Here is a 13,054-nt window from a genome sequence, read left to right on the forward strand (position 1 = left end):
ATTGTAGGTACATACATTAATTTATGGTATACCTGAAAGTTGCATTGACTTATTTGTTTTAAGCTAGTGTTACTAGTTTTGAAAAATAAAACAAAATCAATTTATCATCTGTATTCATAAAAAGAATTACCGCGTCCAAAACAAAGATGTGTCAAATAGACAAATACTATAATATTCAAGTCATTACGATTTACGTTATTAGCAAACGACTCTAAATTCATTTTTAAATTAACTTTATCTACTATGTGACATATGAAAGGGTTTATCAATATACGAGTTAATGTGATCATTGATTTAGCGCGTGATAGTATTAACGGTTGAAAGAAAACTGCGAATGGCATGTGCTGAGTTTAGTTATAGAAACTTGTAAGTTATACTGTGTTGGATTTAAAGATCAATGCTTCGAGGGTAAATTAAGTAAACATATTTCCTGAATGACTTCGGGCGCATTTTCATTGGTCGATAAGGCCCGCATTCGGGGTGCGGGAGATTTCTGTAACGCATGCCATAGGGCCCGCAAAGAGTTTATCGTTTTCACTGGTCGTCAGAGCCCGCATACGGGGTGCGCGTGATTTCTATAACGCATGCGATAAGGCCCGCATGCGGGGAGCCATTTTCACTGGTCGTTAGAGCCCGCATTTGAAGTGCGAGAGAATTAGGTACCTACAATTTGGCAGTGGGTTTTGAGATAAGCAGACGTACTCGCCATGGATCAACAATTATTGCTTTGTGGAGCAATTTTGACTGTTTGCGGTGTATTAAAAAAGAAATTAATAACTTCTTTGAAGAAAAAGAAAAAGAGATTTTGGATGCGACATTTGCTTAAAAGTAGAAAGATGCACGGTGCTTCTGATACGTTGTGTGCGAACTTGAATCCGGCATTGGAATGTGATGTAGAAGATCGTGATAATTTTTTCAGAATACCTAAAAACTTATTTGACGATTTATTGAGAATGGTAGAAGAAAGAATTGAAAAAAAAGACACATTATATCGTGAGGCTCTTCCTGCAAGATTAAAACTTGAGGTCACCTTACGTTATTTAGCTACTGGAGAATCTTACAAAAGTTTATATTACTTATTTCGTGTGTCCCCTTCTATTATGAGCAGTTTTATACCAGAAGTGTGTGACGCTCTCTATGATGCACTGGCAGATTATATAAAAGTAAGTACATATAAATATAAAAATAGTAAATAATATTAAGATTATAAAGTAAATGTTTATTTAAATTTTGCAATATTCTTACAAATTTGTACGTTTCGATGTTTTAATTACGTTACGTACGTACGTACGTTAAGAAGTTCTAATTGAGCAGAATACACTTCCGGTCACCTAAAGCGTACCAGCCTTTTTTATGGACACCAATTTATTGAACTATATTGAAATGCCGTTTTCGGAGTGTTATGGGCAGAAACAACAAATTAGGTTACAAAATATTGTCTTGTTTTATTTGAAAGAAAGAAAGAAATTTTCTTATCTTCTTTCGAAAAATCTTTAGAAAAATCTTTCTTTCTTTCTTTCTTTCAAATAGTTTTATTTAAATTTTTTTAATTTTTTCATTTGATAACCAAAAATGTATCGTTTTTCTCCGATGTACGGATATTGTGTACAGCCATCTCTAAATATTGACTAACAAAATATTTCTTTGTTGTTATTAGTTTCAAATTTCAATGTCTGGTGGATTACAAAGTGGTTCGATTTTGGTGTCCGCGAGTGTAGTAATCATTTAATCAATATCAAATATATAAATGAAATAAAAATGCCTTACCAGGCAAATAGATGTTGCATCATTATAAATAATATATAAAATTGCTTCACATGTAAGTGAAACTGATGTTGTTGAAATCGTCTTCATAGTTAGATAAATTAGACACAGATGCGGAACTTGAATATCCTGGATTTTCTGGATCACAGATATTGGACGTCGGGGTACCACAGGACAACAACGAAGATCTGGTTTGCTGTCTCAATGCTTTTAATTGAATCTCCGATAAAGCCTTTTGAATATCTGTTTTTGCAATAATTAAGAACTCGCGTGGCAATGTACGTTAAGTCGAGGCTACATATCTCCCAAAAATGTCGAATTCATCTTCTTTATTTTGTAGTAACGATGTTGTATTTTTTAGTAACATTCTCGGCGATTTTATTTATTTTGTCAATGGCTTCGTGTACCTCGTCCTGTCTTTTATTTGATTTGCCCCTTTTCTTCGTTGCTAGTTTTGATGGCACAGTGAATGTAGATGAGGACGTTTCGGTTAGTTCTTGAACTCGATTTTCAATAATTTTCTGTCATTCTCTCCTAATACCGTATCATTATTTACGAAGTCAACAGTATCAGTAGCTATTTCCGAATTTTCATCGATCTGTAAATAAAAAATATTCATGGTTATATGTTCTTTCTTCAGGTCCCAAACACAGAACAAAAATGGACGGATATAAAAACTCGATTTCAGATAAAGTGGAATTTTCCCGGATGTATTGGGGCAATTGATGGTAAACGTATAAACTTGCGAGCTCCAGCCTGTAGTGGATCTGAGTTCTATAATAATAAAAAAACTTCTAGCATCGTTTTACTAGCTTGTGTCGACGATGATTATTCATTCACTTATATTGATATTGGTGCAAAGGGCAGACATTCTGACGTCGGAGTTTTTAGTAATTGTTCTTTAAAACGAGCAATCGATGACGGTAGTCTGAATATTCCAGCAGAGAGTGTCATTGTTGCGGATGCTGCATTCCCGCTTCAAAATAATATAATGAAACCATACCCGGGAAATAATCTAACGACGCGGCAAAAGATTTTCAATTACCGCGTTTCAAGGGCTCGGCGGATTGTAGAAAATGCGTTCGGTATATTGGCGAGCAGGTTTCGTATTTTTGAAAAACCAATAGCCAACAACGTCAAGGATACCATAAAAATAACGAGGACATCTTGCGCGCTTCATAACTGGCTAAGGAAAAATGATCCTAACTATCTTGAACCTGGACTTGCGGATTATGAAGATATCTCTACTGGTATAACAATGAATGGCTCCTGGAGACAAGTGCCTCTTCGAAACTTCGAGAACATGGGAGAAGATAATACCTTAACTGAAAATGGGACAACAGTTCGGGACAGATTCGCTGATTACTTCAGCAGTGAAGGTGCAGTGCCGTGGCAAACGAGATTTATTCACTAACATCCCGGAACAATTTGAGGGTAGACTGCACTAGGGACAGACATAACAAGACAGAACCCACTATGATAATAAATCATGAAGTACCTATATAAAAAATATATTCCAATTGGATCATCAATTCATTAACATTTTTAACTGAACACCTCATAGGTATCACTACTAACCTAAACACACATTTTTTCAGTAATCTTTAAAAAACAAACTCGCGAGGTGTTTTTTTTTATGAGAAGTGTATTAGATTGTCTCGTGTTAGTCCAAAAAATGTCTGAATAATAAAATATAAAAAAAAAAATAGTGATATTTTATATAATATTATATTTCTTGAAAATACATATTAAATAACCTACTTAATTAGGATTGTCTTTGGTAACATAAATAAAATTTGTATACTTACATTTCAAAATGTCTTCTCTTTATTTTTAAATGCTCTTAAAAATCCATCGGCAGTTGAAAGCCATGACACCTTCGGTTTCTAAACAATCTCGGTCGCTTCCGGATCGAGGGCTCTTTTCAATTTTATTTAATTCTTGATAGTACGATGACCTTAAATTTTTAATTTTTTTTGGTATATCTTTGTCTGAGATGCCACTAATGTTTAACTTTTCCGCAATTTGTTTGTACGCACTTTGTCTTGCGTCATGACTTTTATACAAAGCACTCGTTACGTTCCACAAACATTCGTAGTCTCGATAGATCTCTACGAGTTTTAGCATCTGTGAATCCGGAAACCGTTCAGCCATTTTGCTCCCACGCTGCGTAAATAAAAAGCGTTAATAATATAAATAATGCGCGTAGTATTGATGACGTCTCATAAATGACTGAGCGGAGGCGAGTCACCGTATGATTTGTATCGACCGACTAGTTTCATTGGTCGTTATCCCGAATGCGGATATCACCCGCACACGTTTAATCGACCGAGTTATCGACCAGTGGATTTCATTGGTTGTTAGCTCGCATGCGGGTACTCCCCGCAATCGGGCTAACTACCGACTTATCGACCAATGAAAATGCGCCTTTAAACATATTTCCTGAATGACTTCAACAGGGTCTCCATTGCGACGTATTCTTGAATATCACTATTTTTGTTAAACGTTACGGAAGATTTTAAAAAAAATGAAATTAAGTCGTTTCCTCAAAATTTCGCTTGATTTTTTGATACAAATGTTATTTTCATTATAAGTTTTCTGTCATATATGTTCCTTCGATAGGATTGTTTTGCATAAAAAATAACTTTTGCTCTATTATAGAATGTATAATTATAGTCAGGTATATTCATAAAAAGAAAAATAAAATTAGTTCGCTCCGTTTTTCACAGCTTCCACAGATAATTAAATGTTATTCAATGATTACTTTTATATATTATCTGTGAATTTCATTTCATGGAAAATAAAAGAAAATAGAAAAGATATTATTATAATCTGACAGTCGAAATGAAACTTCAATCACGCCTAACAATTTATTATGTGTACAAATTGGGATGTTTCTCTACAACTGTTCTGATTTCCGGCGGAAGTGACGCCATCTTGCTCGCGATGAAGAACTTTAGCGTGTCTCTGAGGGCGTGAGGGAAGTAGGCCTCGTCGATTTCCTTTGCGAGTGCTTTGTAACACGATGGCACCTTCCATCTTATTTTGTAATCCTTGTTTTCAGACTGCAAAAATGATAATTGAAAATGATATAATGATATATGATAATGATAATGATATATGATAATGATAATTAATTTGCCGTTAACGCTGTTCGCTTCGTTTTTATTTTATTTAATGCTCATTCATCATGAACTAATAGCGTCTGTGAGAACTCGATACTCTCAGTATGAAGTTTTTCATTGTAGACTTGTGTTAATGTATTACGGAATTACTATACATATATAAATGACAGCTATACTAGTTTTTGCTCGCGACTTCGTCTGTTTTAGTTTCGGTGTTAGAAGTGAACAGCCGACCGGGTGAACTCTGTTCCTCCTTAAAAACAGTAAATAAGATTTTGGTTTTTACCAACTTTTTTTCATTATGCGTTAGGAAGAGATATATCCTGTACTTTTCCCGGTTCCAAGCTATCTCTCCACCAATGTTATGTTATAAATAGTATAACTAACACGAGTTCCTATTATACGAAGACCTATTTTGTAAACCTTAATGAGTTGCAGTGCCCTGAGCATGTTGTTGGCCAGTATCCACTGCTGCGGGGCTCTCTGTATGGTGGTCCGGCATAGCTTCCTCTGACTGTCGCCCTCGCTGGCTCCCCAAACACAACACAACGCCTCCACATATGATACGGTGAGACTCTCCGGGTCCTTGATGTTCTGGAATTTTAATATATATATATATATATATATATTTAGTCTTGACCAGTGTAAAAAAAGTTATGTCAGATTTGATTGAGCGTACTTATGTTGTATTTATATAATATCCGCCATCTTAGATTTAAAATATCAGAACATAAGAAACATGGACTCAGTGAGTATACTCATAGACAGACGTTTTATTAATATTTTTGAAGGTACTTTGTAAACTATGTTTTAAAAATGTGATTTTCATATTATTTCAAAGGCTTTATGTTAAGTGTTAGGTAATATAGCCATTCTATACGGATAATATACCTGTAAATGTGCGTCAATGACCTCTGCTATATCACCGCCCAGGCGGCTCAGGTTCTCTAAGGTTGGATCTTTGAGAAATCTCCCAATATCCGTCTCTACTTCCTCTATGCCTGTATAACATGAAAAAAATTTTTATACCACTATGTGCTATAAATTAAAAATATTATTGAATTTATTTATAACTGAATCATTTGATTTTTTTTTATATATTATACTATATAACATTTCTTTTTTTACTAAATAATATTGACAATCAATTAACATACATAGTAGTTTTAATTGTGTATAGAGACTGCTGGTTACGACTATATCTATCTTGTGTCTCTCTGACTAGGTATGTATGTGTGTATGTCATATGTGTATGTGTGTATGTTTATGTATGTATGTGTCTATGTGTGTGTGTGAACATGTCAGCACAGTACCAGTCCTGTCCAGGTCCTCGTGCTCCTCGAGGCTGGTGTCCGCGTGTCTGGCGTCCTCCGTGGCGCTGTCCTCCGACGCTCCAGACTGGTAGTCAGAATGTTCCGACTCCGACTCATCTGGAACATTTTATATACATGTACAGTAATAAATATATATTGTACTATGTTAAATATAATATAAATGTTCCCCAGCACTCAGCGTCATCTATCGCGTGTCGCGTTACTTCACAATACACCTGTCATGAAGTGATCCCGGGAACTACACGGACTGAAGATACATTATATACTATGTGTTATTATTATATATGATACAAATACGAATACTTTGCAGTCCATTATATAACTATTGCATATATAAATAGTACCCTCCTTTGCATCTTCTATGACTGTAATAGTTGGCTCTTTAACTTCGTTTAATATATATATATGTGTGTATATATGTACGTTTCCTTACATTCCTCGTCACTTCCTTCTCCATCGCTGAGTTCAGCGGAGGCTCCCAGCTTATCCTTCATGATTTTCTTATTGGCCGCTCCACCCAAACTGTTGCCTGTAACATATAGAAAAAATGTTATTACATTCATACAAAGAGCGCCATCAATTATCACGTGAAACTAACTTTATTTTATCATTTCTATTCGGTACCATCAGACAGTCAGTATTCCGGCTCTCCGGCTATGTTTGTCTCTCTGACTAGGTATGAATTCATGTGTGTGTGTGTGTGTGTGTGTGTGTGTGTGTGTGTGTGTGTGTGTGTGTGTGTGTGTGTGTGTGTGTGTGTGTGTGTGTGTGTGTGCGTGCGCGTGTGTGTGTGTGTGTGCGTGCGCGCGTGTGTGTGTGTGTGCGTGCGCGCGTGTGTGTGTGTGTGCGTGCGCGCGCGTGTGTGTGTGTGTGTGTGTGTGCGTGCGCGCGCGTGTGTGTGTGTGTGTGTGTGCGTGCGCGCGTGTGTGTGTGTGTGTGTGCGTGCGCGCGCGTGTGTGTGTGTGTGTGTGTGCGTGCGCGTGTGTGTGTGTGTGTGCGTGCGCGCGTGTGTGTGTGTGTGCGTGCGCGCGCGTGTGTGTGTGTGTGTGTGTGCGTGCGCGTGTGTGTGTGTGTGCGTGCGCGCGCGTGTGTGTGTGTGTGTGTGTGCGTGCGCGTGTGTGTGTGTGTGCGTGCGCGCGTGTGTGTGTGTGCGTGCGCGCGCGTGTGTGTGTGTGTGTGTGTGCGTGCGCGTGTGTGTGTGTGTGTGCGTGCGCGCGTGTGTGTGTGTGTGCGTGCGCGCGCGTGTGTGTGTGTGTGTGTGTGCGTGCGCGTGTGTGTGTGTGTGTGCGTGCGCGCGTGTGTGTGTGTGTGCGTGCGCGCGCGTGTGTGTGTGTGTGTGTGCGTGCGCGTGTGTGTGTGTGTGTGCGTGCGCGCGTGTGTGTGTGTGTGCGTGCGCGCGCGTGTGTGTGTGTGTGTGTGTGCGTGCGCGTGTGTGTGTGTGTGTGCGTGCGCGCGTGTGTGTGTGTGTGCGTGCGCGCGCGTGTGTGTGTGTGTGTGTGTGCGTGCGCGTGTGTGTGTGTGTGTGCGTGCGCGCGTGTGTGTGTGTGCGTGCGCGTGTGTGTGTGTGTGTGTGTGATATTAATTTTATATATTTCTAAGACATTAAATTAAAAAAATAATCTTCATATACCGCAACTGTTCTTAACATAGCTGTCATAGTCTAACACAGCCTGTTACACTCACTTCACTTATTTACTTAATATTCTCTCCGTCAACTCACCGGCCAGATTAACTCTTGTCAGTCTATCCTTGGCCCCCGGTTGTATTGTCAGAGCCTCAACCAGTTGCATGCAAGCCTCCCGACCAATCTCATTGTGGCTTAACTCAATGGACTGAAAAAAATGCATCATGTTAGCTCTATAGACGAGATTACTACTGGTGATATTGTAAAGGAGCGGTACTGGGGCAGGATGTATCCTTAAAACTGGTCTATGTGTTTAACAAAGGAAATTTCAATATAAGCGGCTCATTACTTCATGTCAAGAAATTTCAGTTTTAAGAGAAAAGCTTTTTCTATCCTAACATAAATATCATCTATGTACGAGCCCGTCTTGTTAAGTCTCACACACTCCGTCATATCTTCCCTTCACTCAACACGTCTCAGTCCTCTCTAATTTCTCTCCGTCATCAGCCGTCCGCCGTCCGTTCCTCGCCTTATATATCTCCGTCTCTTTCCCTCATATATATCCCTCTCACTCACTCGTGCCACTTTCCATTTACACACAAATCCTTTATCCCTCCGTGGGTCGCCGGCACATTAAAATATCTTACTTACAATTTAACAATCAAAGTGATGTCAACAAAAACAAGTCCTACTTTTCTCTCTGACAACTGATTTCATGAAAATGTAAGCCGGTGGAGAGTTATGAAGATGTATTACCTCGAGCAGTACGTTGTAGTCCTTTATCCCCTGAGCCAGCGCCTTCGCCCCGGCGCTCTTCAACAGACAGTCGCCGAAATTTATTGATTTTAATTTTTTTAATCTGTAAAATGGAATAAGCTCAAAAAAAGAACGCTATGTATATATAAAATATTATATATAAAATTCTCGTGTCACAATGTTAGTTCCCGTACTCCTCCGAAATGTATATATATATACAGGTACATACTAACCTCGGCAACGCCGCAGCGATGGAGGCAGCCCCCTTCGGTCCTATGGTGTTATCATTAAGGTTAATGACCTCCAAATTCGGTGAATGTCTGAACGACTCCGACAGCGCCGCTATCCCAGTGTGATAAATACCGTTCTGCGGCATAGCCAACTCTTCAAGACTGCCCATCGACTGGAACCACACAATCAAATGATTTGACAGTTCAGTAGAAAGTGTACGCTTTAAGAAACTAATATCTTATAGAAAATACAATTTTCCTTACAATTAACAGCCATTGGAATTAATTTGTTATAAACATATAAAAAATAATACTCAAGTATATATGACATAGAGGTAATAATTGCTTCACCAGTACCTGAACTAGCCTTAAACAACTCAGTTATAAGATAACCTGTATATAATTAAACTGACAAACGCATGTCGTCTGTAAGTCATTTTATCTGTTCGTCGAACTCATTGTGTTTACACAATTTATCCTGTTCCGTTGGCTGCACATTATGTAACAAGCTGCGTAATACCTGAAAAACAGCAGCCAGAGCCTTGGCCCCGTCGTTCTCGAGTCGGTTCCTTCCCGCTATGAATACTTTTAACCTCAGCGTGTTACTCGACAGGGCCTTCGCTAATAGCCTTCCGCCGGTTATTCCCAGGCCGTTGTTGTTCAAACGGAGTTCCTGAAATCGATTTTAATGCATTTATTTATTATAATATTTATAAATTATATGCAGGCGACAGACCAGCCGGCTTCGATGTTAGAGAATGTTCTAGACTCTAGCGAGCGCCATCTCGTGGTGAGTGGACCAAACTATTAGCTGTGCCTTTACCAGAACACAGCTATTGTTAGTGTTAGTTACAAGTAGAGATATAGACGGGAATTAATGAATGTTCTAGAAGCGACACGCGTGAGTTGTTATACACGATCATAAAGAAGTGAATTATATTCGTTGTTTTTACTAAAAGACGCGTTTATATTATATATCATTATATAGTGGTTATAAGACACGGGGTACCTTCACCGAGGAGGTAGCCGAGTTGGCCTCTATTCTTATATGAGAAATATCGAGCTTATATTGTGATTTAAAATCAATTATATAACGTAAATAAATAGAAATCTATATGACCTGGGATGGGACACCATCAATACATACAAAACAGAGTCCCTCGCCGCGTCTGTCTGTCTGTATGTTCGTGATACACGGGATAACTACTGAACCGATTATGAAACAGCTATCACCACTCGATGGCGTGATTCTCGAGGAAGGTTTTAGTGTATAATTTGTTAAGGTTTTGTATTTACTTGTTCCCCGTACATGGCATTACTATTGCACATATATACAACCTTTTTTCTAACGGTATTTTATTCTTAACAAAATCTTCGAAAGTCGAAGGTCTGATACTAAGAAGGAAATTCTCTGAGACTTCAGTGGTTCTAAGCCTTGGTCACTCACTGGACATATTGTGTCTATTTGCCATATATATAAGAATAAATAAATCTAAGACATTCGCGAATACTAAATTTAATGAAACTAATATTTTCCTATTACTACGCGTTTTTATTATTTTAAACTACACACTCCCGACATATCTTGTTTGCAGCAAAGGTATCACAGAGACGAGCTGAGAATTTTCATTACTAGGTCTCGTTATCTGTCACCTAACGCCAACGATTTCTTAACCAAGTTGTGTAAGCTACGGCCTCGTCCATCAACTACTTGGATATCGAGACATATAATAATATATTAAGACAAACCTGCTACATTAAAGAACAAATAGTCTTAATAAAGGTATTATTTTAATAAATTAAAATAGTTTTATATCTTTAGTCTTTAAAATAACTTATTATATGGATAATATTTTTAAATAATATCATCACCTGCAACTCCGAGCAAACTTCACTCTGCAGTAACTTAGCCAGACCCTCGACTCCGATCGGTCCAAAGGCGTTGTCGCTGAGATCCAATAATGTGAGCCTCGCTCCCGCTTCAATCATGCCATCACCGAGCGCGCTCTGGAATTGTAATTATATAAAAACATTATCATTATCCTCAAAAATCTAAGTGTCTTAAATAATACCTACACATAGTTCCTACTTATATTATAAGGGGTTCTAAGGACATGGGAAAACTGCTTGACAGATTTTGATGAAACATCACAGTGCATAGCTTGGACATGATAATAACACAGTAGTTAATGTATCTATAGTCCGTGTAGTTCCCGGGAACAGTTCATAACACTTGTATTGTATGAAGTAACGTGAGACAGACAATAGATGGCGCTGACTGTTGTTTGATGTGAATACAGTATTAACACATATTATAATCCTTGTTACTGCCGTTTTAAAGATTACACAAAACAAACAGACAGACAGAATATGCAAACAGTGTCTTTTGTACCGTGCACACATTCCATGCATACAATGATAACCTGTTATTCATTATTATAGACATACAAAAATAATTTTAGTAATATAGAGAATTAATTTAGTGATCTACTGTTAATATTACAGCAAACATTAGTATAAGGAAGAAGGAACAGTTATTGTCATTAGCTGCTAAGGTATAAAACCGTTTACCGAGACAAATATTCCACCATAATAATATTCAAAGCTTATGTTGTTGAATGCCATCCAAACTCACCAGTGCCGGAGGAATTTCCGTCTTCATCCTCCCCGTGAACATGTCACTGAAGCGAGCGACTTTCAATTCCGGGTGTCTCGATAATGCTTTTGCGATAGCTTTAGCGGCTTCAACACCCAGTGTATTACCGGTTAGGGTCAGGTAATGGAGGTTTGGGCAGGCGTTGATCGCTTCTATGATTGGCTGTGCTGGTGAGTTTACAGAAGGATATAGTTTTATATGTTCTGGATATATATATATATATATATATATGTTTTCCTTTTTGATAAGCCGTTAAATAAATTGTTTATATAGGTAAGGTATAATATTTTATGGAGTGCTTCGTAATTTTTTAAGTGTAATGTAGTGAAGGGAATAACAGACGTAGTTATTTTTCTCATCAATATAAGAATGTACTACAATGTTGATGGTGGGTACGTTGTAGTATCATATCCAATTTGGATATCGTCTTCGAAATTAATTAAAAAAGATGATAATAATTAGAGGTTATGACGAAGTTATTAAACAACAATAATGCCTTTATTACGTTTAGAAATTCTTTATTATAATTACTATTGTATTGATCAGGCATTGAATAAATAAACTATTATCAACGTGTTAAGAGTAAGCTTGTGTTTACAAACCATCTTGTTCCGAGTCTAATTTCAATGATCTTCCACTGAAATCGACGCCGCTCTCCGTTCTGTTTGGCTCGTTTAATGCCTTGCTAATAGAATTCAAATCGAAAGACATTTTTATTTAAAAAATAAAACTTTAAAATTAAATAATAACAACACTCAACGGATTCTTTTTTAATTTTCGGCATCGGCAAGCGGACTTTGTTAGGAAATGTCACCTGTCATTTTTGATATGTGAATTCACGTTTGAGACTTTGATGGTAAAATAATTCAAAATTATATTAAACAAATGTTTAATATTGTAAAATATAAATAAAAACTACAAGATTTTTTTTCCTGATTAGATTTCACATATTTCTTATCAAAAAAGATAAAGGAATAGAGATTTCAATCAACATTTCAATTTAATAGCATGCAAATATATTCTTGATTAACTTCACTGAAAACTTGGTGATATTATAATATGGATTACATAAGTGTATTGAGTAATATTAACACATACTAATTTCTGAATTATTTTACATATTTATAACACCGTATTCATAACACTAACTATTGTTCGCAGTTTTGTTTTATTGTTATTTAACTTTCATATTATTATTAATACAGACTATTTTATTATAACATCCTAAATAATTTATTTTTATATAAAATGTACGCTCTAAAGTCCTATTATAAAATATAATTCTCTATACAAGAATTAAAATCTACTTGAATAATATTTACATACTGCACGGAGAGTCACAGGGATTCTGATATCTGTAATCTTATCTTGAAAGATCAATTTGATTGAGTGTATTTGAATCTTAAGATTAAATAGTTTTCTCTTGGCACCTTTCTCATTTTATGCAGGTCAATGTTCAAATATAAAAAAATCCTCTTTAGGACTTTCGGTTTATAACTTAGTAACTTACTAAATTTGTTGCAAAAAAATACAACTATAGAAAAAAATAATTTCATTGAGTTCTT

At 36.9% G+C, this 13,054-nt stretch overlaps 2 protein-coding genes and 1 long non-coding RNA gene across 3 annotated transcripts; 2 read left to right on the forward strand and 1 right to left on the reverse strand.

The window, feature by feature from the left end:
• The first annotated feature begins 227 nt into the window (after positions 1-227).
• On the forward strand, positions 228-5,967 carry LOC133319868 (uncharacterized). The gene is made up of 2 exons (XR_009753343.1): positions 228-366; positions 5,328-5,967. It is a non-coding gene; the product is annotated as an uncharacterized LOC133319868 (long non-coding RNA).
• LOC133319867 (uncharacterized) lies at positions 361-5,967 on the forward strand. Its single transcript, XM_061525800.1, has 2 exons — positions 361-1,163; positions 2,405-5,967. The coding sequence occupies exons 1-2, from the start codon at positions 708-710 to the stop codon at positions 3,176-3,178; spliced, it is 1,230 nt and encodes a 409-aa protein (XP_061381784.1). The 5' UTR covers positions 361-707; the 3' UTR covers positions 3,179-5,967.
• LOC116778353 (ran GTPase-activating protein 1-like) lies at positions 4,621-12,312 on the reverse strand. Its single transcript, XM_032672334.2, has 12 exons — positions 12,092-12,312; positions 11,469-11,656; positions 10,706-10,840; positions 9,354-9,506; positions 8,837-9,006; positions 8,604-8,706; positions 7,944-8,055; positions 6,657-6,752; positions 6,203-6,319; positions 5,781-5,890; positions 5,313-5,483; positions 4,621-4,829 (listed from the first exon to the last, which is right to left on the reverse strand). Exons 1-12 carry the CDS (start codon positions 12,198-12,200, stop codon positions 4,638-4,640), a joined length of 1,656 nt encoding a protein of 551 aa, XP_032528225.2. The 5' UTR covers positions 12,201-12,312; the 3' UTR covers positions 4,621-4,637.
• Positions 12,313-13,054: the final 742 nt, after the last annotated feature.

Source organism: Danaus plexippus, chromosome 31 (genome assembly GCF_018135715.1).
Source record: "Danaus plexippus chromosome 31, MEX_DaPlex, whole genome shotgun sequence".
In the NCBI taxonomy this organism is placed as follows: domain Eukaryota; kingdom Metazoa; phylum Arthropoda; class Insecta; order Lepidoptera; family Nymphalidae; genus Danaus; species Danaus plexippus.

Bases quoted from the DNA above. Each gene is read 5' to 3' on its own strand.
- LOC133319867 (XM_061525800.1), top strand. From the start codon at position 708: ATGGATCAACAATTATTGCTTTGTGGAGCAATTTTGACTGTTTGCGGT. The intron at 1,164-2,404 runs GTAAGTACATAT...TTCTTTCTTCAG, and splicing joins CACTGGCAGATTATATAAAA to GTCCCAAACACAGAACAAAA.
- LOC116778353 (XM_032672334.2), bottom strand. From the start codon at position 12,200: ATGTCTTTCGATTTGAATTCTATTAGCAAGGCATTAAACGAGCCAAAC. The intron at 6,753-7,943 runs GTGAGTTGACGG...TATATGTTACAG, and splicing joins GACAAGAGTTAATCTGGCCG to GCAACAGTTTGGGTGGAGCG. The intron at 6,320-6,656 runs GTAAGGAAACGT...AAAATGTTCCAG, and splicing joins AGAAGGAAGTGACGAGGAAT to ATGAGTCGGAGTCGGAACAT.